The 24,985-nt window shown below is 44.1% G+C and overlaps 1 protein-coding gene across 4 annotated transcripts in view; it reads right to left on the bottom strand.

The window, feature by feature from the left end:
• Window positions 1-24,985, bottom strand: part of gli2b (GLI family zinc finger 2b) — an 88,199-nt gene that overhangs the window by 50,502 nt on the left and 12,712 nt on the right. For all 4 annotated transcript variants that reach the window (XM_066647315.1, XM_066647314.1, XM_066647316.1 and 1 more), the window contains one exon: window positions 20,039-20,161. In XM_066647315.1, the coding sequence (XP_066503412.1) occupies window positions 20,039-20,150 (112 nt within the window). In that variant the 5' untranslated portion in view covers window positions 20,151-20,161. Of the gene's footprint in view, window positions 1-20,038; window positions 20,162-24,985 lie in introns of those variants that run through there.

Genomic DNA, 24,985 nt, shown 5'->3' with positions numbered 1-24,985 from the left:
TGCTAAAGTAATGTTTTAATATGATGATAACACAAACCGTGTAAAATCTCTGTACTAGCTTTCAGCTACTTAATACACCCTAAATTCTCTGATCATTTGTCCTTATTCTAAAGCTTTCACATTAAAAGAGCAGTGAATGTAAAAAGTATAAGCACGGTTGTTTAGTTAATTGCAGAGCCAAATATTCAAATGCTAATTTGAATCCCTGTAAAACTGCAAAATTGGCAACTTCTTAAAGCGGATACTTTCTTTTGGCGAACATTCTCTCAAGGCAAAGTGCACAGCAACAGCCTCTTCTTTGTAGCATGTGGATAAAAAAGAGGCATAAACATCAGTTCCCCCACTTGGGCTCCATGCTATGACTCCATTAGTCTCAGCTGGACGTAACCCAAGCCGCATGGCTGCCTCGCAGTAATTGTGCTGATGAGAGGAGCTGTGATTGCGGGGGTATGTGGCTTGATTGTGAAATCGGAGCACAAACAAGGAGCTCCATGAGGTTAGTGAGACTTGGGGGTCTTCCTCCTCTTCTCAAGCCCAAAGGGAGCTTGAAAGCGGGGGCTAGCAGGCATACACTCAGGCTCTGCAATGTATCTGCAAGAGTAACCGCATCAACCCGAGTTGTCAACAGCGATATAGTTGTACTCTCAATTTAAAGGGTGTAATTAGATTCCTCGCAGATAGAAGAGTTGTGCACCGTGGCTAATTCCTACCCCCCACCCCGAGCGAGTTAGGCACAAAACTAAAAGGTAGGTGTTTGCTTATGGACTCAGGCATCTGTTATGATCATAATTTACAAAATCCAAACATGATGGTGCCTTATTCTTTGAGAAAACAATGCAAGTCTTAAAGAAGCAGTCGGCCATTTTCTCAGTTTTTTTTTTTAAATGTTATGGAACAACCATTTTACTGACACCCAGTGGCCTGGAAGTGTCAGATATTATGTACCATACCTATTTTAAAAATGGCTTCCACCCTCTTTATTCAGCAAATGCTGATTCGTTCAGGAACAATAAAATAATTTTATTTTTCAACTAATGGAAATATCAAGCCCAAAGCCTCATGGTAACACCAACTGCACAACGGCTGCATACTTTAAATCTGCCTGATGCAAACAAGCATATCCGTAAACAGAACATGCCTCATGAACCATTTGCTGATCTAATATTTCACCATGTCATCCCAATTCACTCCGCTGAGTTACGGAATCTTCGATTACAGTCAAGGGTCTCATCTGAAACGGTTTAACAGGGTCCGAGACAGCCTTCTTTACAGACCGCAGGCAGTAACTTTGGCTTCGAGAGAGACGCAAGTGTGCCGCAGATGTTCGCATGAATAACGCTAACTCCTTCCCAAAGCCAAGGAAGGACCTATTATATGTACATATGAATATTTTCCATTTACAGTGCAAAAGTCAAGAAAAAGAGAAAGATGAGCTGAAAAGAAAGGGGCCAGTTGTTGATTTGCGTTATTCTTTACAGTAATTCGGCTCAAAGATCATAGGGAGGGTCTGTAGTATGACTCCAGTCAAATGGGCACTACTAATGGGGTGGGCTTCTTAGTGTTTAAACACAAAGAACAATTCATATGAACTATTGTGGATATTAGTACACTTCACAAAACAGTTGTTACAACTGTTACCTACTCAAAATGTTGCTCCCTCTCTCTCTCTTTACTCTCCACCACTTGGAGTGACATCATCCACTTCGGCTCGTGCCACAGGAAGTCCTGGCACTTCACTCAAGTGCTGTTGGGTATTTTGACTTCTCTCGTGTCTGCGAGCCACTTGAAGGTCCTTTCTTCTGGGGAGGAGGGCGTCCGGAAAGACAAGGAGTAGGGGGTTGGGCAGGGTTCCTCATGTTTCAGCACAAAGAGTTTCATTCACAAACCCGTCTTTTTTTTGTCAGTCAAGTGGATAAAGATTTACACAAAGCCATTCGTTCTGCCGCTTCTCTCTGGAGCTTATCGCCACTGCTGATATCAGAGGAGCACATCCAGCAACTCCTAGGAAAGAAGTCTTCTGAGCCATCAGCGAGTAGTAGTCGAGCAAGAAAACATTGCTCTGGGCAACTCAGGACTGTTTTCACAGGAGAGGGTAGCAGTGTGGCTGAATGTGGTTAACACAGGGACTGTAACAAACACGGCACTATTAACACGGCCAGAAGTTAAAGAGGAGGGAATAGTAATAAATTTAAAAATATTCAGCCGATGAAATGGTGAAGTATAAGTCATGGTGTCCCTCCTACATCAGATCACATCTGTCCTACAGACCCCCACAAATCCCCTCACTTGCTGGTTTCTATGGTTACACCAACAGCACACTGAGCTCTAATAGAGAGTCATTAGCGTTTCTGTGTTTATGAGGAAAAATAACCTTCAACAAGTTTCACACTGAGCTGAAAGTGGAGAGGGACATTTGTACACCCTTAAAGAGACATAAAACATTAGCTTATTTACCTTCTATCTATTGTTCATTTAATAAGGCTTGTGAATATTACTCTTTTTATCGACAAGCTAATTGTAGTGTAGCACAGCAATTTCTTTCTAAAAGAGATGTGGATTTGTGTGAACAAGAGCTTTCTTTAGAAATCCCAAAAGACATCTATACGCACAGAATTCGGGAATAACCTACGTCCCCACAATTGTGAAGGAAGGAATTAATTTAGCATAATATCAGATATCCCTGTAATGAGTGCTTTCCCCCTGTCTTTAGATAAATGTATGAAGATGAATTGCTATACTGGTTTTTGCATTTTCCTCACAGCAGTGCCCTGATTCGCCGGGGAGGCTGGTGGGTAGAACGGCTAAAATCACATGTCATCAAGATGGAGAACTTAAGGAGGAGGATAAAATGGATTTAGACGACCTGGGGTCCCGTCCCAGATCCAAACACACCAACCCACTGCAGCGAGAGACTGGCGTTTTTCTCTCTAGCTTTTATTTTACCCATTCAACATCCGTGGGAGCATTATTTACACAATATTCCGGAGCTTATAGCTGCTCAAACATCTTTACAACATAAAAGAGGCTGTGTGGCACTCTACGTGAAAAAAGCTGGGTATGATACTTTACAACAATGATTACAAATCATCGTAGGAACCCAACGTTAAACTAGTTAATGCAGACACAGGCGAAATCACTTGCTCGGTTAATGGTGCCTGTTCATTTGAGGAGCTGAAGCCCACCAGGTTTTATGTGGGCGGCCTAAATCAGAAAACATGGGATACATTTGTCCTTTGATGTCATGTGGCCAGATTTTAGAACTGAACTGCCCCATCTGAGTATCTCCAGTATCTACAGCACTGGACACATGTTTATGTGAGGATGCAAATGTGACCCCAGAACTGTGTTCACTTGTGAAAAAGAGGTATACTCTATCAAATTTAGGACCCACCTTATTAATGATGCAGGCATATAACAGAATGCTATTTAAAAACTGCACCTTTCCAAATTGTAATTTAAAACTACAGTGGAACCTATACTTACGAACTTGATCCGTTCCGTGACGTGGTTCGTAAGTGGAAAAGTTCGTTTCTCGAGTCAATTTTCGCCATTTAAAATAATGGAAAAGCAATTAATGTGTTCCAGCCCCCACCCCGAATGTCACCCTTTTTGCACTGATATATGTTTACAACACTCTCAAATTAGTAAAACATTTATGTAGCGTTACTAAAAATAAAAGAGAAATACAGTGGAAACAGTAATAAAAAAGAAATAATAAAGTTTTAAGTGGTTACACATCGCTACCTTGAAGACGTGACGACTGGCTGGAGGAGTAACACAGGCACTGGCTGTATGACGGGAGGTGGGGGGTGGGGGGTGGAATAACGGAGAGTAGGCGGTGAATGTGGGGAGACGAAGCGTAGATACGGCTTAACTTAGCACGAATTTCGATGTCTGCTATTTACACTAATGCTAAATTGCTAAAGCTACAATGTGCTAATCTTAAAAGCTCACTCAAGTCTGGGGGCGCTGGGAGACTCGCCTATTGGGGTCAGTGGCCATTTCCAGCCGCCGGCTCGTTTCTAGGGTTCGTTTCTAGAGTCACGGTTCGTTGGTGGAGGCAAAAAATATTCAAATGCCCGGTTCGTATCTTGGAAAGTTCGTTAGTAGAGGTTCCACTGTATTTCATTCCTAGTTTATGGCTTGATTCACAAACCTTATTATGTATGTAATCATAAAATGTGTGTAGCACTTCACTCCTGCTCCTCCTGAATGAATCTCATCCCTGTTGATGGCATACAAAATATGCTGCAGACACACCCTGGAGGTTTGGTCTATGGTCAGCTATTGCACTGAAAACAGGCAGCAAATCCTAACATGGCAGAACTTGCTAAAGGTTTCAGGTTTCCTGCAGGAGAGACTTTCAAAGCGCAACAAAACGCAGAGCCATTAGCGGGTGTGAGACCGACCTGAGTCAAAATATAACACTCATACACACTTCTGCAGAACTACCCCAGTCAAAACAAACAGAGATTTCAAGAAAAAGAAAAAGAAAAAAAACTGGCTTTTTTTTTTTTTTTTTTTTACACAGGAATCAGGGTTTATTTTGTGACTGAATCAGATTTAGCTTGGATCTCTGAGCTGTGGGCAGTGCGTGGGCACCGACTGCTCGCCTCTCCGGTTGCCCACAGTGTTGCTTCAGCTGGTCTGCGGTCCGAGCGAGTGCTGAGGAGTGGCCGTACCGAGCTAGAGGCAGCGGAAACGGGGGATTCTTCAAGGTCTGACGAGGAGAAACAACAGTGTATAATCGTCGCCTTCTTTATTTAACTCTCTCCTCTCAGGCCCACCATTTACTCAGAGGAAACATGCTATTCTGTCTAAGTGAAATATAATCAGCCTAAGTTTTCATTTAGATAATTCACCAGTCCTCAGCTGCTGGCTATTATACTGTCTTTGCTTTTCTGAAAATAGCAACTCGGTAAATAGCAGTAAATAGTAAGTAGCCTAAGAATGTTTGCATTACACATATTCAGGTCAAGCAATGTGTCTTGTGATCTTCACATACTGATAGATCTGACACACACACACACACACACACACACACACACACACACAGAGAGAGAGAGAGCAATCACTGGCAGACACCAAATTACAAAACACATTCAGGACATTAAGTCATTCAGGTCATTGAAAAGGCCATAATGAAATGACTAAGCGTCTGCAGGATTGTTCTAAAGCACTGTGGGCGAAGCTGTAACGGGAAACAAAACAAAACAAAACAACAAAAAAAACGTAATGGGAAGCATTCTGAAAAAAAAAATGCCCTGGAGAAAAAGCAGTGAAAGCAAAACACCATCATTTAGCATTGAACACTGAAAAAAAAAAAAAAAAAAAAAAAAAAAATACCTTCGGAAGTTTGTTGGAGGAAACATAAAAATTAACTCCTCTGACTTTGCACTGCTTTACACAACAGTTGAATTTCATTCCCTCTGTAAGATAATCAGGGCGGCACGGTGTGTTCTCCCTGTGTCCACGTGGGTTTCCTCCGGGTGACTGTCTGTGAGGAGTGTGGTGTGTTCTCTCTGTGTCTGCGTGGGTTTCCTCCAGGTGACTGTCTGTGAGGAGTGTGGTGTGTTCTCCCTGTGTCTGCATGGGCTTCCTCCGGGTGCTCCGGTTTCCTCCCACAGTCCAAAAACACACGTTGGTAGGTGGATTGGCGACTCAATAGTGTCCGTAGGTGTGAGTGAATGTGTGTGTGTCTGTGTTGCCCTGTGAAAGACTGGCGCCCCCTCCAGGGTGTGTTCCCACCTTGCACCCAATGACTCCAGGTAGGCTCTGGACCCACCGCGACCCTGAATTGGATTAGCGGTTACAGATAATGGATGGATGGATGTAAGATAATCAATGGATCATCTGTTTTCCCATGTGTCTGTGTGGGTCTCTTCCAGGTGCTCCGGTTTCTTCCCACATTTCAGAAATCACACGTATGTGTGTATGGTGCCCTGTGATGGACTGGGGCCCTGTCCAGGGTGTCTTCCTGACTTGTGCACAGTGATTCTGTGTAGGCTCTGTATTTATCGTGACCTTGAACAGGATTAAATGGTAACAGAATGAATGAGGTTTGTAATTTCTACAGCTGACATGAGATGAAAAATCATACCGCTTGGTAGTCACCGAAATAACCAACATATGCTCCACAGAGTGGGTCCCAAACGTGGGGGCGGCCATGTTTAATGACTGTTTCTTGATATGAAGAAAAGTCACTGGAAAAAATGAGGTGTTTTATCAGAAAATTTAATAAAAATTATAATCATGTCTGTGATTGATATTGGCTATGAAATAATCTAAAGACAGTAAACTCCTTCAGATTCCTGACAGCTGTATCTAAAGGTAGGTTAAAGACAGCAAATATAAAAATGCCTTTGGGGTAATGAACCCTTTGTTGATTCTTTTACTCCTTTCAAGCTGTTTTTCGAGGTCCAAACAAGCAGCAAACTGTAAATCTGTCGAGGCCTTGAAGGTGAAACTTGCAGAAGGAAAAAATGCAGTTTCTCAGTAGTAACTTTATAGTCCCACATCATGCACCTCACTTGCAGTTTTCCTCAAGGAGAGATTATGGTACAGGATGCTGGCACCGCTTCTGAAAAAACACCCTAAAGGCCACACAGGAGCGAGCAGCCCTGGACACTGGGCAGTAATGGAGTAGACAGAGTGCTTGCTTATGAGTTTGGAAGGAGTCGAATTTACAGAGCCAAAGATGACAGCAGAAACACACAGCCTGAACCAGAGTGTGATGGTAAACCAAACACTGGGTTCTAGAGCCAAGGGGGATTTACACAGCTGTAACAGATACTACAACAGCATGTTTCATTCGCCTCACCCCCAACCTCCCCTCATCTCTATCTCTTAACATTAAGATGTAACATCAACTGTTTGTGACCACACACATATGATAATATTTATCAGTGATAGTTGTTAGTTTAAGGTGCAGGACGTTGCATACTTTATTTATAGCTCTCAACATGGAAGACTGGGGTTCAATGCCCGGCCCTGGCAACCACACCTCATTCCTTTAACCTCTACTATGTTTAACACTTCTATTCTATTTTGAAAGTGCACTTAGTCCATGTGGAAATGGTGTGGTTGGAACTAAAATGAAGACTAAACTAAGTGACCTGAGACTAGACTCCAACTCATCCCTAGAGACTCTAGGCTTTCTCCATCCTCTAGCACAGATTACATCTTGACTGACTGTGTGAAGACACTGTCTCTTTCAGCCAAACATTTCTGAGCTCTGTCTGCTGTTGTATTTGGTTTGTTATTGTGGTGAGATGAGCTTGTGTTTGGAGCTGGAGAAATGATGCTCATTCTGGCTTTCCACCCACAGAAAACACACACACACACACCTCTTTAACTGTGCCTATCTGAGCATGGATCTGTTTATTATTATTTGCTTAATCCACTAGTTATTTGGCAACTGTGTCACACAGAGCATCAGCTAAACATGCTTGGCCTCAAAGGAACGTGGGACCCATCCATTTCCAGTTCGTAAGTAGAAAAGTTAATTTCTCGAGTCAATTTTCCCCATTTAAAATAATGGAAAAGCAATTAATGCGTTCCAGCCCCCGCCCCGAATGTCACCCTTTTTGCACTGATATATGTTTACAACACTCTCAAATTAGTAAAAAAAAAAATACATGTAGCGTTACTAAAAATAAAAGAGAAATACAGTGGAAACAGTAATAAAAAAGAAATAATAAAGTTTTAAGTGGTTACACATCGCTACCTTGAAGACGTGACGACTGGCTGGAGGAGTAACACAGGCACTGGCTGTATGACGGGAGGTGGGGGGGGGGGGGGGGTGGAATAACGGAGAGTAGGCGGTGAATGTGGGGAGACGAAGCGTAGATACGGCTTAACTTAGCACGAATTTCGATGTCTGCTATTTACACTAATGCTAAATTGCTAAAGCTACAATGTGCTAATCTTAAACGCTCACTCAAGTCTGGGGGCGCTGGGAGACTCGCCAATTGGGGTCAGTGGCCATTTCCCGTCGCCAGCTCGGAGGAGGCTCGGGTTCGTTTCTAGAGTCGTGGTTCGTTGGTGGAGGCTAAAAATATTCAAATGCCCAGTTCGTATCTTGGAAAGTTCGTTAGTAGAGGTTCCACTGTATATAGTTGCTCCAGAGTAAAAACTCATCCTTTTCTCGTTTTTGGTCACTTGTCTACTTTATTTAACCCTTTGAGTTGTCTGGAATTGCCTTTATAAATGGACCAAAAGAAATGGTCCAGAAGGACTTTTCAAATTAAAATTAAGAATGACATTTTTCAGTGCCGAGAATGTGATCAAATATGCTCTGACAACTTGACAGAGTTTACAGACACTCGAGATAAATGAAAACCGAGGGATAAGATGGCTGAGGAGAAAAAAAAAAGAAAAGGAGAGATAGAGACATGGATAGGAAGCAGAAGCAGAGTAAGGGAGTGAGAAAGAGTGAGAAACTTTAGTAGGGAGAGAGGGGATAGAATGAAACAGAGAAAGAGAAAGGGGGGGGGGGTGTGGGGTGGAGTGGAGTTTGCACTAATCCCCTTAAGCGTTCCTATATCGATGGAGCTTCTCTCCAACACTTGTAAATCATCAGGAATGTGGCGTGTTGTTTTTGGGCCGTGTGCAAGAGGACTCCTCTGGTTCTGTTAGATTTATGTCTCCAGACATCGCCCTGAGCTTACTATTATTTTAACTAAGGGCTTTGATGCCTGAATCAAGTGTTCCAGGGCAACATATAATATCAGCTAGATTTAATTATACAGAGCCTGGCAGGCTCACACAGCTGTAGCGCGGCAAAGCCTCCTCTTTGTATTAGGACGTAAAAGTATGAGTTAGGTCATCGCCATTTCTGAGTGGGTTGTTTTATATGGGATTGTAGTATTACACCATTATTGTGAGGATAAACAGTCCCAGGGCTGTAATGGCTATGTTCCTGGGCCTTTTCATCATTGGCGCTACATATGACAGAGTTCTATAAGCAAGGCCCCGGGACCCTACACTCTGCTCTCCAACTTTTGTGGTGGAGTGCGAGTTCAGATATTCTTTAGGCATGTCCCTGTTTCTCATTACTTTAGTGATTAACATGTAAAAATATGCCTTTTTGAGGCTCTGATCATCAGAAATACATAATATATAATGTATAAAACCCCTGTGATTTATGTTGGGTATAAAAGATCAGGCCTGACTTGCTCTCCCAGTTTCTAATGGTATCTAGGCCATTCATCCTCAGAGCTGGTCTTGCTTTAATGATGGCATTCAAGCTCTAGAAAAGTCTTGCAAAAAGGAGTGAGCCCAAAAAAAAAAAAAGAAAAAAAAGCTGGATGTTGTGTAGATTTTTTATCTGGCAATCAACATGGCTGCCTAAAAATAGGCTGAAAAATGAGCAGGCGTCCTGCTTTCACTTAGCGCTGCGTATCTAATCTCTGGTCCGCTTCGGGCTGGCGGTCCAGACTTGGGAGAAAGCTCAGATTAAAGACGAGAGGGCATCTCCCAAAGCCATCGAGCTAAATGTTTACAAAGAGCTGCTCAGATGTATGGAAGTCGCAGAGCCATTACTGGCCGAGCAGGAGAGCGTTCCCATGTGAGGGAAAATGAAAATAATTGCAGTCTCCATTACAAGGCAACAGCCTGTATTTACGCAGCATATGGTGGGCCATATGACTCATGCCCAGGCCGTGCAGCCCCAGTAAACTGCTTCACTTACAGCTGAAGATATAGTCTCACACAGTACAACATTGTGAGGGTTAAAGCGACCCAACTTGGCGGCCATGTTCTTTTAACCCTTACATGTATCTTCTTGATAGTGTTATTATTGTTGCCACTAAATGAAAAATAGACCATAGTTTAGGACACACTTTCAGCCAAACATTGATACCAAGTGAGAATGTTTCAATGTGGTATCGAGTGTGATTTATATTATTTTATTTTTGTTTATTTACTTGTTTTCAGTGGTATCAAACCTGTAGGGGGACATTATATTATATATATATATATATATTATATTTCTGTGCCCACCCTGCAATAGCTGTACACAACACCCCCTCTTCAAGTAGGCATGCCCCCCGCTACCCCCCCCCACTTTGGGAACCCCCCCTCCCATAAACCGTGATCATAAACAGTTAAACTGTTTAAGCCAGTCACTTTCGCCAGTCTTTCATCCAAAAGAAAACATTCATTTTTATTGGTGAACAGCATTTTCTCTGAATGTTTCTTAATTAATCTTTTAAAATAAAATCCAGAAAAAGATCAGAATCACAACTGAAACTCAATGTGACATCATAGCAACTAGAACAAGTGCTGTCTCTAATCAGAATAGAATTTTGGTAAATGGAAAATGGATATTAAACTCTAGCGAGACGTAATGAGACGACAAGAGAAAATAAAATATATTTTTTGTTCTTCCAACTTGAAAAACAAGCTCCATCATGGTGACTAAGAACATTTGAACCAAATGCATCACCATTTCCAGCAGAAAATCTGTAAAGCCACTGATCTGCTGCTGTAATAACGTTCAAACCTTAAGCAGTGACCAGAACATAGCCTCAGAACTGGCTACTTTTCCTGGAACTGTTAGAAGTTAAGGGAGTGAAAAGAGCCACAGATAGAGTAAGAGAAAAAGTTGGAGAGAGAGAGAGAGAGAATAAGTGTGAGAGAGCGGGCCTCTGAAGACCTATAAACCTTTCCTAGGAGGAGCCTCATTTAGAACGGGTGAGAGAGAGAGAAGAGGAGAGGAAAAAAGCCAGGGAGCAAATTCCCTTCTCAGGAAGATTAGTGGCTGTCCTTTTGTAGTAGGAGGTGGACGCTGGGCTTTTTCGGACGCATTTTTCTCTGCCAGCGTGCTGACCCCTGGGGCGCTCCCCAGGCAGCCCTGGACCTGCCGCCCGCCTCCGTCAATTACTCACTGTCGCCACGGCAACTTCGTCCAGTTGATAAAGGAAACTGTCCTTATCACTAAGCAGCCTCTCTTAAAAAACTATTTACACAAGCGAGCCCTCAGCCATCCATCCAGCTCTCTCCCTCTGTCTCTGGCTCCTGCTCTTTCTCAGAGAGACCCTTCAGGACAGCTTGAAAAATGCTCATAGCCATGTGGAGACGCCGCTTACACGAAATCTGTGAAAACAGGCGATTCCTGATAAGATTCCTTTAAATTATTGCTTCCAACGTGCTGCTTTATTTCTCCTTGTGTTTATTGTGTACTTCACACTGGACACTGCAGGTATGAGCCTTGATCACAGCTTGACACCCCTTAGGAAAGGAAGCTCAACACTGAGATCTCCTGAATGTCACAGTAGTTTGTATTCAGACGTAATTTTGAGAAAAAAGCGTCTGCTAAATGTTGTGAATGTAAGACCAAATAAAAACACCAAAGAGACTGTAGCTGCTCAGATATTTTTCCTCTGGAGACTCTCACTCTCAGTCAAGAGCTCAGTCAAGTCTCACAATGATAGCACTCCTGTTGATCTGTAGCTCGGCTAAAAACAGAAACTCAAACATATCTCCTTAGCTCTAAACATCATCTCAGTTTTTAGCTGAGAACCAATGTTCTTCTCTGGGATAATTTCACAAATATTTAGCGTTTTTTATGAGCACAAGAAAAGGTCATCATTGGCTGTATGCCCAACTGTCCAGGGCATTGAGCTTGCTCGCTAGTGGTGTGTTTGTGACAGTGAGTGTGTGAGAGCATAAGGGGATGCTCTCTGGTGGTGTGTCCAGGACACTGTAAGCAACCCCCCGCCGTTCCGACTCAGCAGAGACGGAGCTTCTTTTAGCCCATCAATCTCCCTCCCACACCACACACTCTGGCCATGATGAATGTCATAAGCCAACAAACCCAGTTAATCAAATCATTACTGTCCAATGCACGTTCCTGCATGCCGCCATAGATCTGGACCCTCAGCCAGAGCGAGCGAGAGAGAGAGAGAGAGAGCAAGAGAGACAGACAGATGTTCACTTACAAAATATTTGAATATAGAAATGACGTTTGTTGTGACTACTTACTGTTATGAGCTTAAAAAACTAAAATTACAGCATAAATGGGTGGAGCTTAACTACAAAGCAACTGCTGTGTGCTCAGGTTGGGGGGAAACAAGGGGAGAATACTGCTGTGGTGTTTGATCCTTGTGGTGTTTTGAACAAAAAGCATGTCACAGAGTTTTTATTAAAACCCAAGAAGTTGTCATTTAAAAACATTTAAGTTTGGTTTATAACAGCGAGAAAGTGCAAAGCCACAGCCAAATCCTTACTCAAACCACCCTGGCCCCTAAAGTGTGTACAGTGTGTTGTTCACTCCTCTCTCTTTCTCCCTCTCTCTCTCTCCTGCCTTAGCTCAGACAGATGTGTGCTGTCAGAAGAGATTGCGGCGCTCGTTTAGTTTCATTAATAAAGAGCAGTAGATGGCTCTGTGCTGAAACAGGCCAGCGCTGGCCAGGGCCTGGCTATAAACCACACAGGAGGCGTTACTTCAAAGTGTCCGTCCTCGTAACCTGCACATAAATACAGAGGCGGAATTCCAGAGTCCAGTAAAACGGACGACAGCAGACACCTGGTCCCGCGTTAATTGACTCTGGGCATTGTTTTCACTTTTTTTAAACAAAGTGACTTGCGCCCGCTTCATTATATACCCCCCCTCCGCACGCATTTCCATAGAGAGCTGGGGGACAGGACCTGCTAACGTAAAACAAATGACCGGCCCCCGTGATAAATGGTTCTATTAGCAATCCAGATTGTTAAACTCAGATATAACGGGGGCACGGGAGGAGGGCCCCATTTATTTTCCATCGGGAACTGCGTATAGTTTGGGTGGGTGTGTGTTTTTTATGTGTAAATAACATATTAAAAGTCTGCATTAGTCGTGTTCTCTGATAGAGGGGAAATTGTTGGGGATAAATAACGCTGGACAGGGGTGTAAAACAGAGGGGGTTTAATAGAGCCGGCCGGCCCGATGCTCTGAGGTGGGCATGACTTAGGAGACAAGAAGCCCGCGGCCCGCAGTAAAGCACAAGCTGACAATAAAGCGCTGTAACAGGGCTGTATATTAAAAGAAAGCGCCTTTCGAGAGGAAGCGGACCCCGGTTCAAGGACCCTGGTCTCTGGGGCTCTCTTGCTGCATATTCACTTATCAGCGTCTGGAAGGCGGAATAATAATAGGGATTACTGTGATAAGTAATTGCCCTGTCTCCCAGCCCTGGCAGACAGCTGAGACTCTTTAGCGCTCAGACAGGACCAGGACGCTATTGAACGTCCCGCCGCGGCTCTGGCTCCTCTGTTTATTTAGATCGCAGCACTGTGATTCTTCTTCCTGGAGAGTGGGGCCAATAGGGGTCAGGGGAAAACAAGGGCAGCCCCATGGCTGTCCACTCAAGAGTCCTGCTGCTTCTCGGCTGGAATTTAGAGCAAGACTTCTAGCTTTGGCTGAAATATCAGGAAGTGCTTGGAGTGGTGGATGTTACTTAGCAAACTCAGCATGACTGAAAAATGAGATCGTGTTAGGATTGTGTGTTGTTGCATTTCTAATGGGACGTACTATGAAAACAAAATCACTTCTTCTGCGCATATGCACATTCATATTTGTATCTGGAGTCCAACACACAATCCGTGAAAACAAGGTCGCACTGAAAGAGAAAATAGGCTAAAAATGAGTGGTTCAGATTTTGTAGACCATCCAAATTGTCCCACTTCCTCATTCGAGTCTCTCCAATCAAAGCGCTGGACCTGCATTTATGTGAGAGCGCAAAGACGAGGTTAAACAGAGCAAAACAAAAAACAATGACTAATGCTAAGAAATAAGTTTATATACGTACAGGGGTTGGACAATGAAAGTGAAACACCTGGTTTTAGACCACAGTAATTTATTAGTGTGGCGTCGGGCCTCCTTTTGCGGCCAAAACAGCGTCAGTTGGTCTTGGGAATGACATACACAAGTCCTGCACAGTGGTCAGAGGGATTTGAAGCCATTCTTCTTGCAGGATAGTGGCCAGGTCTCTACGTGATGCTGGTGGAGGAAAACGTTTCCTGACTCGCTCCTCCAAAACACCCCAAAGTGTCTCAATAATATTTAGATCTGGTGACTGTGCAGGCCATGGGAGATGTTCAACTTCACTTTCATGTTCATCAAACCAGTCTTTCACCAGTCTCGCTGTGTGTATTGGTGCGTTGTCGTCCTGATACACGGCACCGCCTTCAGGACACAATGTTTGAACCATTGGATGCACATGGTCTTACTGGTGCAATGTGCAGTTAACGAAGATTGGCCACCAGGCTGGTATATATATGCACACACAAGGACAGAGAAGAAATAGAATGGAGTGAGCCTCTACTCTAAGCTCCCTACTCCTGTGTGCTCAGGTTTAAGTGAGATGTGGCTCATTCTCATTTAAAGAACAGGTGCCTAAACAGTGCTGTTATGACAGGGGAAGAAGGTTGTGTTCACTTGTGCCAAAGAGAAGAATACATCCCCTTTTTAGATTCATGCAACGGAGTAAACATTTCCACATTTCTATAAAGCTGTATAACTGTTTTAAGGATTACTTTATCTCGGATGAAATGCTTAGGGTCTGTTAATATAATCCATAAGCCAATTGCTGCATTCTTGTTTACACGATATAATCGTCAGCACTAAATAAAACCTTACTACAGTTCTCAGAATATCAGTGCACAGACTAATAGTTGAGTGCCTCGATCTCTTACTCATTCTCAGCTTGAAATGTAGTGGTCCCTGTTCGATAGAACTTGACCTAGAACACCTCCCACCACTTAAACATCAGTGTTATTATTCTGACATTAGATAGAAACTCATTAATAACATGAATGGACTATTATGAAACTATGTAGCTAACGTGTAAGCACTGAAGCCATGAGAGAGAATGGCCCCCATGGAAAAGGCCCTTTCTGTTACAATACCACACACACACACACACACACACACACACACACACACACACACACACACACACACACACACACACACACACACACACACACACACACACACACACACACACACACACACACACACACACACACACACACACACACACACACACACACAGGTCACAAAATCTAAAAAACCTCTGTCCCACTCTGCGGACCTTAACCAGCACATAGTAAACACACTATTTGAAGCTCATTTACACACATGAGCAGGAGCCACTTCATATTCAGCTTATGATTTCATCTCTGGACGTGATCAGATGTCGATTTGAGTCACACTCCTCTCTCCAACAACACACTCATTGTTGCAGAGGTTTACCGCTCTACACATGTCCTACACATGCGTCGGCTTCTGGCCTGAGAATAAAAAGCAGAAAACACTAACCATCACCACTGTTTCTCTCACCCAGGGTCATGTAGGACAGTTCATTTGTTTCCTATCTGTAATTTGATGTAACTGCAACTGCCCAAGAACTGCCCATGAATGCTATAACTTCCAAGAGAGTATCTGAACACAGTAAGAAGGCTGTAAGTCCCCGTTCAGCGCTCCTGAGACACAGAAACAGTAATGGTCATTTTCCAGCTGCCCCAGTTCCATGCCTTTCCTTACTGAACAATTAATGACCAATTCTTAATAATGGCAGGCCACCAAACTCCTTCATTAATTCCTAAAAACGTCACAAAATCACTCGTCCGATTTCCATTTCAAAAGGTAGCCCTCGACTGGCGTCTTTGTCAATCTCATGTCGTCCACTGCTCTGCTGCCATTTTGACTAATTTATAACGTTTATACTCTGGAGGTAAGAACAAGGTCTTTCAGCCTCATTATTCAAGGCTTTCATCACCCTCCTGCAGACATGTTTAAAACATGCTCCCTCGCTCTCTCTCTCACACACACACACTCGCCTGGACACAAGGAAAGAAGTACGCGCTGCCCAAAAACACATGCTACAGTTTCATGCTATTTACCGCATGCTCTAGGTGTGTTACATAAAATTCCATCACGTCACTGTGTAACTTAACGGGCTTTGCATTTGCGTTGGACATTAACGACCACCTACTGGAGCTGGATGCAGCTTTGGTTTCAGAGTTTACAGGTCCGTGCAGAACATTTCGAAAGCTAGTTTCTACAAACATCAAAAAGGCTTTTAATAAAGGCGACGGTACTAGTTAGAACGGTGTTATTGACATAGAACCATGTGGTGAACTGGTTCTTTACCTGTTGAAATGGCTCTTCGGGTTGATGGGGACAGTGTTGCATATGGTTCAATGCGGTCTCCTTTTCTGAGGTCTTCAAACCAGACCTTGGATCCAGGTGGGGATTTTAAAATGGCCAGCCTTTATGACATAAAACCTGGGCAGTCAGGTAGATCAGAAGTTTCCAGCCACTGTAAAATCCTGGCCTGGAATCTGGATCAAAAGGTACTCTGTTCTATTTTAATAAAATATTGTCTATGCTATATGGAACTATTTTTAACCAGGTGCTATTCAGAGCAATGAACAACACACTCTCCATCGGAGGAACCATTTCAGCACCGGGAACCTCATCCAGTTCCTCACCCATGGTCTTAGAACCAACGCTTTTACAAAAGAACGCTTCGAGGCCTTTCAATTAAAATAGTGTAAGTGGCTTTTGTTCAGTGTGCGATAACCATATTCCAACGTTCACGCTTACAAATATGTCCTCATATCCTTTAATATACAAACTCTACATAATCAAAATTATTAATAAGCCTCCTTCATAAGTAATGCCATGTGTAACTGTCGTGTTTCCACTGTGTGGCCCACTGCCAGATCCATTTCTTATGGCTTTAACAATTCATGGATTTCTCGCGCTCCTTTATTATGGCAGGCCACCAAACTCCTTCATCAAATCAAAAATCCACCACACAAGCGCGATTTCCATTTCAAAAAAAGTAGCCCTCCACCGGCGTCTTTGTCAATCTCGCAAGGGCCGCGTCGTCCACTGCTCTGCTGCCATTTTGACTAATTTATAACGTTTATACTCTGGAGGTAAGAACAAGGTCTTTCAGCCTCATTATTCAAGGCTTTCATCACTCTCCTGCAGACATGTTTGAAACATGCTCTCTTACTCTCTCCTGTCCTCCCTCTCCCCTCCCTGTCCTCCTCCCTCCGCTGGAACTTTCACTGTAATCTCAATCCCAGCACCTCACTCATCCTGTCACCTGTTCACCCACTACGCCCACTGTCAAAAACGAACATATGTTTATGACATACGCGGGCAACGAGCAGTGCCTCTGCCACACGGCTCCAGGGCCCTGGGGTTGTGGGTTCAAACCCTGCCATGGGTCACTGTCTGTGAGGAGTCTGGTGTGTTCTCTCTGTGTCTGCGTGTGTTTCCTGGTGTGAGCGTGTGTGTGACTGGATTAGTTTGTGAGCTCTGTCCAGGGTGTGTTTCTCTATGGTGCCCAATAATTCCTGATAGTCCTTAGACTCTAAACAAGATGAAGTGATCACAGATAAATGAATGAATGAAGTGGCAAAATATATATATATTTTTTTTCAGGATGAAATCACTGGGCGGCATGGGAGTGCAGCAGGTTAGTGTCGCAGTCACACAGCTCCAGGGACCTGGAGGTTGTGGGTTCGATTCCCGCTCCGGGTGACTGTCTGTGAGGAGTGTGGTGTGTTCTCCCTGTGTCTGCATGGGTTTCCTCCGGGTGACTGTCTGTGAGGAGTGTGGTGTGTTCTCCCTGTGTCTGCGTGGGTTTCCTCCGGGTGACTGTCTGTGAGGAGTGTGGTGTGTTCTCCCTGTGTCTGCGTGGGTTTCCTCCGGGTGACTGTCTGTGAGCAGTGTGGTGTGTTCTCCCTGTGTCCGTGTGGGTTTCCTCCGGGTGACTGTCTGTGAGGAGTGTGGTGTGTTCTCCCTGTGTCCGCGTGGGTTTCCTCCGGGTGACTGTCTGTGAGAAGTGTGGTGTGTTCTCCCTGTGTCCGCGTGGGTTTCCTCCGGGTGACTGTCTGTGAGGAGTGTGGTGTGTTCTCCCTGTGTCTGCGTGGGTTTCCTCCGGGTGACTGTCTGTGAGCAGTGTGGTGTGTTCTCCCTGTGTCTGCGTGGGTGTCCTCCGGGTGACTGTCTGTGAGGAGTGTGGTGTGTTCTCCCTGTGTCTGCGTGGGTTTCCTCCGGGTGACTGTCTGTGAGGAGTGTGGTGTGTTCTCCCTGTGTCTGCGTGGGTTTCCTCCGGGTGACTGTCTGTGAGCAGTGTGGTGTGTTCTCCCTGTGTCTGCGTGGGTGTCCTCCGGGTGACTGTCTGTGAGGAGTGTGGTGTGTTCTCCCTGTGTCTGCGTGGGTTTCCTCCGGGTGACTGTCTGTGAGGAGTGTGGTGTGTTCTCCCTGTGTCTGCGTGGGTTTCCTCCGGGTGACTGTCTGTGAGGAGTGTGGTGTGTTCTCCCTGTGTCTGCGTGGGTTTCCTCCGGGTGCTCCGGTTTTCTCCCACAGTCCAAAAAAAAAAACAAAAAAAAAACACACGTTAGTAGGTGGATTGGCAACTCAAAAGTGTCCGTAGGTGTGAGTGATTTTGAGTGTGTGTGTGTGTGTGTGTGTGTGTGTGTTTGTTGCCCTGTGAAGGACTGGCGCCCCCTCCAGGGTGTATTCCCGCCTTGAGCCCAATGATTCCAGGTAAGCTCTGGACCCACCTCGACCCTGAACTGGATAAGGGTTACAGATAATGAATGAATGAATGAAATCACTGTAACAGCCTCGTGTGGCTGTTACATGCGTTTTATAAAAATGCATTTGTATAATGTTGAGAACTTGACACATAAAGCCAGCACAGAGACGTACCGTCCATACACTGCAAGTGCAGCAGATTAGAATATAAACTAGGACATACACACTCACGCCAAAGAACACTTAAAGAGCCTTTATTTTAAACAGTGTAGAATCGTGTGGTTCTGAGGTCAGGCCTGGGGGACGGTCAGTCTCTCAGTATTAATGAAGAGAACTCAGTAAGATGTATTAGGATTCCTATCAGAAAGCCAGTGAGGTTCACCTTTGACCCCTGGGGGACTTTTGGCCGGGCGATTAGAGCCGTGAGTCTCCTCTCTCCAGACAGAACCTTATATCTGAAAATGTATATTTCATACATATACTCTTCTGCACAAGCCCCATCTGTTTTCTTAATGTCCTCAGAGTGATGTACAGTGTGCTTCAGGCCTCTACCGGAGCCTACTGTAAAAGCCACAGGGAAAGAGACGCACCGGCCTGTCAGTAGTGGTGAATTTACTCTAAGGGAGTGTTTACGTTTGTAGTGTAGTTCCCTGTAAACTTGATTTAAATCAGACATCTGAACATTCGACTTTGACCAATCAGAATGTTGACCTGTGACCTGTGAGCTTTTTCCCTCTTGCGCTCCGAGTACTCACCGCTGTGAAATGTCTGTCTTCTGTGGGTGCAGACAGATGTCTTTACTTATAACTAACAATGTGGACACTCAGTTTGAAAATCAGACTAAACTCATTTAGCGCAGTGGTCTACTATTCTCTCGTAATAGCATGATGTGTCACTGATGTGTGTGTGCATGAAATGTAATGACCGAGGTATAACAAAGACAGATATTGCTAGATGTGTATTTTGTTGAAGTCAGAAACTTTGAACAATAAAAACACATAAATAACAATATACATAACATATCGACTGTGTTCATTGTCTTGCTGTGATCTAAAAGTACAGAACGATTTGTGCATCACTTGTGCCATGATTGGAGACATGGAGCACACAGAGTGCTCTGATTCTGTTTATTTCACTCTGTGCAGTGTGAATGTGCACACGCGGTGGCTCCTCTATCAGCAGATTTAAACCAGGAAAGTTTTACATAAGCAAAAGAAACTGTCAGTAGCAGAATGGGCACTATGAGTGCGTTCAGTGTGAATGAAGCCTGTTTGTTCAGTAACATATGACACTGAATCTAGTGAATTATATCCATATAATCCACATACAAATGTAAACAACTTACATTTTTTCAATGTACAATGGCCACTTGTGTTCAGCTGGACTTGTAAGAACACTTAAACGTTAGGAACTGTGTTGTATTCTTACACCAATGTTTAACACATCATAGCATTGAAAAGGTGGTGTAGTGATCAACAGAAGGGACAACTCTACCTCTGGTCAGTAGAGTAGGTGAGGGCTTTTTGGGCAGTTCGTTGAAGCCGCTGCTGTCCAGGCTGGATGTTTTACACTCCTTCTTCTCAGACGTGGAGGAACTGGTCTCCATTCTGGATGATTCTGTTTTAGGTGAGCAGTGGAGGAGAGAGAGAGAAGGGCAGAGAGAGGGAGAGAGATATGAGTACTTTATGAGTTATTCTGATCGTGAAGGAAGATTCCAAACAAGAGAAACTAAAAAGAAAACATGACTTAAAACCTGAACCTGATTTTATAGCCCATCTGTGAAGTGATTATAAACACACACTCCAAGCTGGCAACCAATCTGACACTGCAGAGCTCAGCATCTTTACCCTTCTCCCCAACAGAGGGCGCTCTGTGCAGCTTCTCTCAGGCAAACACCCTGCTGTTAAACCAGAGCTGCTCTTCAAAGACATTACTGCCTCGGCCAAGCTCCTCATTCACAGTACACTGATAAAACAGGATCAATATCATAATTACAGGCGTGGCTCAGCTGCAATTTAAGTGATCTGGCAAAGTATGTAAATAAATAAAGGCAAAATATATATTCACTGTCCAAAATGTGTGATGTACAACTAGAAATATTCTAAAATGACTTGGAATAATACATCTGATATTAAACAGCTTTAAAAGGTAAGAATATCAATATGTTCAATTCCATAATAAATATTTATACGTGTGGAAGTGTGTTCACTGTGGATAAAGTGTTATTAAGAAAAGGAAATCAACAATAAACAGGTCTTCGGACCAGGGTGCAGTGCCCAAACATTTGCACACGACACTATGAACAGTGACCTGTGTCCTGAAGAACTGGACGTATTCTTGGTCTTATGCTTAGGTCACTCGGGTCACGGCAGCCAAATGGCGCCAGAGAGATCCGGCTTTATTCCGTATGATTCAGCGCTGCATCCTGCCGGGCTACGACGGCTTTATTCGTTTACTCACTCATCCATCTCTTATCTCCCTCTCTTTTTTTCACTCAAGGTAAGCCGATTAAGGGAGGTGCCACACTCGTGTGGCTCGATGGCATCTGTTTGTCTTGGTTTGGGCCAAGAGTGGCGTCCCTGCTATCCCGCCACTGACCCCATGTTCTGAGGCCGGCACTTAAGAGACAACTTCAAAAGAAGAGAGCCCCAGAATCCCGTCCAAACTGGAACAGCTGTCTGAGAAATATGAGGCGGAGCCAAGAAAGTCCAGGGCCAAATCAGACATACACAATAAACAGCAATGCTCAACACATCCTGTGATGTGCTTATGTAAGTCTTGCTTTTTATCGTTACAATTAGTGCTGGGCGATAAAACGATATCGATTTGTTGATTAGCTTTTGCTCAGTAACGATGATAAGCTTTGGGTAACGGAGCGCAACAAACCTTCATATCTATTCCTGGTAGCACAGCCAGCTGTACGCTATACTCATGCTATTACAGTAAATGAACATAGGAGATTGCATGCACACACCAGGAACACACCCTGGACAGGACCCCAGTCCATCCCAGGGCACCACACACTCACAAACTCACTCACACCAATGGACAGGGTTGAATAGTCTATCCACCAAACATGAGCATTTGGAGGAATCCCACAAACACACAGGGAAAACACACCTCCTCACAAGGTGAGGATTGAACCCACAACACCAGGTTTTTCCTGTAGCTTCAAAAAGCGGCGCTCCTGACATCTTAAATCAACTGGAACAGCTGTCGGAGTTTCAGAGGGTGGAGCCAAGAAAATCCAAGGCCTAATCAATTATATCTGAGAAACAATAAAGCTGGACAAGTCCTGTGATGTGTTTATGAGACCTGCTCTTGACTCTGGTCATTTTTTATGGATTAGAATAACACTATCACTCTTTAAGATCAGTCATCTGGAGGTTCTTGGCTCAGAGACATTTCAGTATTGGCAGACATCACAGTATAGGATGACATCACTCTGGAGCTCCGTAATTTGATTGACAATTGTTCAGCGGTGTAAAATATGCGGACAAATTGCTTTTTTCCAGAGACTTATCCAAGTATTACTTCAGTTCATGAACAGGATGCAGCGCTGGGTGATTTATAGTGGTATTTCTGTATATACATTGTTAATTATAGCAGTACAGATATATATCAGAGACGTGCAGTGAGTTGCATTGTTTTAAAGAAGTCTGAAGCCCTGGATCTGAAGCCCACCAACACAAAAATTGTGAAATAAAACAACCCAGTCATTTTTGGGGGCTGCCTAAGTCTGCAAAGGTCTCTCCAATCACAGCATTTGACCTGTGTTTTAGGTGACAGTGCAAAGATTAGGTTAAGCAGCAAAACAAGCATAACAATCACAGAGAAATAAGAGCATTGAGAACGGAGGAGAAAGACAACCAAGCGAAAACTGCCAAAAACCAGAGCTTCTGCTCCTCGCTCTTGGGGTCTCACACTGAAATCAGCTGTGGCTGATTCTCATTTAAAGGAACAGGTGCTGAAACCGTCTGTTCTGAACAGGGCTGTTTAGATGGGGGAAGAACGCTGCTATGGTTTGATCCTTGTGGTATTTTGACCAAAGCTGCTCACAGACATTTCATTAAGACCCAGAACCGTGTTCACTTGTGGAAAAGGGGTATGATACGTCTCACTGAACGAATTACACAGAATTATTAACTACTTAATATTAATATTATATTATCATTGCAAATATATTAATATTAATATAATGGTAATATCTGAAGATCCCTAATAGATGTTCTAAAGACAACACTTTACCCCTTTAGTCCTTAAAGACCATTGGAGACCTATGGGTCAGTCACAGAGCGTCCTGTCCCCTCACTAACCCCCGTTCCAGACTCCCTCAGGGTGCTGTGGTCCACATGAGGCTGTCCCGGGCCATCGCAGTGACCCAGGAGTCAGCACATGACTGGATAATACAGGTGTCAAAGAGCAAAACAGACAGATGGTCAATTGAGTAAACATGTAATAATAGGCACGTCTTAGTTATTGTCTGTCAGCAGTCAGCTGCCAAGAGCTGAGCGATGGATAAAGACTGAGATACAGGAGGCAGGGTAAAGACGGGGTTAATCCCCGATCAATAATCCAAAAACTGGATTTTTGAAGCAGGGAGGGGCACCCCCACATCCCCAGAGGAAACTATGTGGTGTTGTACTTATGTTAGGAATCAGCTATGGGTCATTACTTCAAAGTTTAGTATGATATTTTAGATCAAATGCCTTATAAATAATAATCAGTATTTTATTATTATATTTATGCCTCTGTTAGCTACATATTAGCAATCAGCTCCTAACACAAGGTGTCATACCTCTCTTCCTCAGGGTAATACAGTTCTAAGGTCCAAATGAAACTGGGACTGGCTTTAGTCAAAATACCACAAGGATGAAACCCCACAGCAGCGTTCTCCCACTGTCTAAGTACTGTCCACTGACAATAAAGCTCCACTGACAATACAGGAACACTGTAGTTCTACAATTACAGACTGTAGACTTTGTTGCTCTGCATACTTTGTTAGCCTCCTTTCACCCTGCTCTTTATTAGTCAGATTATTTGCGTGGTGGATATTTCTCAGTGCTACAGTGACACTGACATGGTTGTGTTTATGTGGGTTGTGCTGGTACTAGCGGATCAGACACAGCAGTGTGGCTGGAGTTTGATCCACCAGTACAGTAAAACCTGTCCTGTGTTGGTCCGGACCATTTCAGAACAGGACAAATAGACAATAAAAGAAGAAGTAAGGAAATATGAGTAAAGTATGAGATCATGAAATTCTGCCCTTGACACTGAACGGTTCTTCAGCTGATTGCATTCTAAACGTCAACGTTATAATGCGCACAAAGAGCACATCACAATCTATAACCTCTTATTCACACTCGGTTCACAGAGGCCATTCAGCGCGATGGAGCCGGGGGCTCCTAAAGCATGGCTCTATTTTTTTCAGGCAGATGAATACAAGACAGAGGCGTGAAAGGGCCTGACGGACAGGCCTGTGTGCTCTTTGGTCCAGCTGAGGATGCCGACTCTCTTTGAAGCGGTTTAACAGGTGTTAGGAGGCTATTCTCCTCCTTGGGCTCTGGTGGAGACGGATGTGTCCGGTGAATGTGGAGCCGTTCTAGAGGCTCCTGCGGCATCAGAGGCTCATTAGGAGCCAGCAGTCAGGATAAAGCCCCTGGCTCATTAATTACAGCTGCCTGAATAACAGGCGTCATTCACAGACTCGTATTAAGGACCCAGTGATCAATGTGTTCAAAAGCCGCTGGATCTCTGAAGAGGTGCCACTCCACGTCGAGTGCCAACAGAACGTTGCGGCGAGAGGGTGTGAATGAGCGTAATCTGCTGGTTTTGTCGGTCAAGCTCAAGCACGGGTGATTTCTCACTTCATTCATGAGGCGGCTCTGCTGAGCCTTAATCTAAAGCACACGTGTAAAATCCTCAATATTCTTCTTACAAAGCGAAGGATTAAACAAACGAGAAGGAATTAGCCATCAGCCACACGGCTCAAACGCTGGTGGTTAGCATATTGAAAAAAAACCCAGGCACACAGCAGGACGGCACACACGGGGCAGTTAACCTCAAACCCCCTTTGTCCATCGGAGCTTTTACACACACACACACACACACACACACACACACACACACACACACACACACACACACACACACACACACACACACACACACACACACACACACACACACACACACACACACACACACACACACACACACACACACACACACACACACACACACACGATTTAGAGAAAGGTAATTGAGGAGAACAACAACTTCTGAACTCAACTCTCTCCCATTCAACTCCCCTTTGTGCTGAAATCAATGACATGTTTGTTTTAGCACCTTATTCTCTCACTGCAGGACACTGCTTCTGTTCAAAAACTTCAGTCCTCACCCCCTCTCTCTCATTTCACTCCTCTAAAGTCCTCTAAAAAC

The sequence above is a fragment of the Hoplias malabaricus genome, chromosome 16, assembly GCF_029633855.1.
Source record: "Hoplias malabaricus isolate fHopMal1 chromosome 16, fHopMal1.hap1, whole genome shotgun sequence".
NCBI classification, from domain to species: Eukaryota; Metazoa; Chordata; class Actinopteri; order Characiformes; family Erythrinidae; genus Hoplias; species Hoplias malabaricus.
The sequence above is the reverse complement of the archived record's forward strand: the minus strand, read 5'-3'. Positions and strand labels throughout refer to the sequence as shown.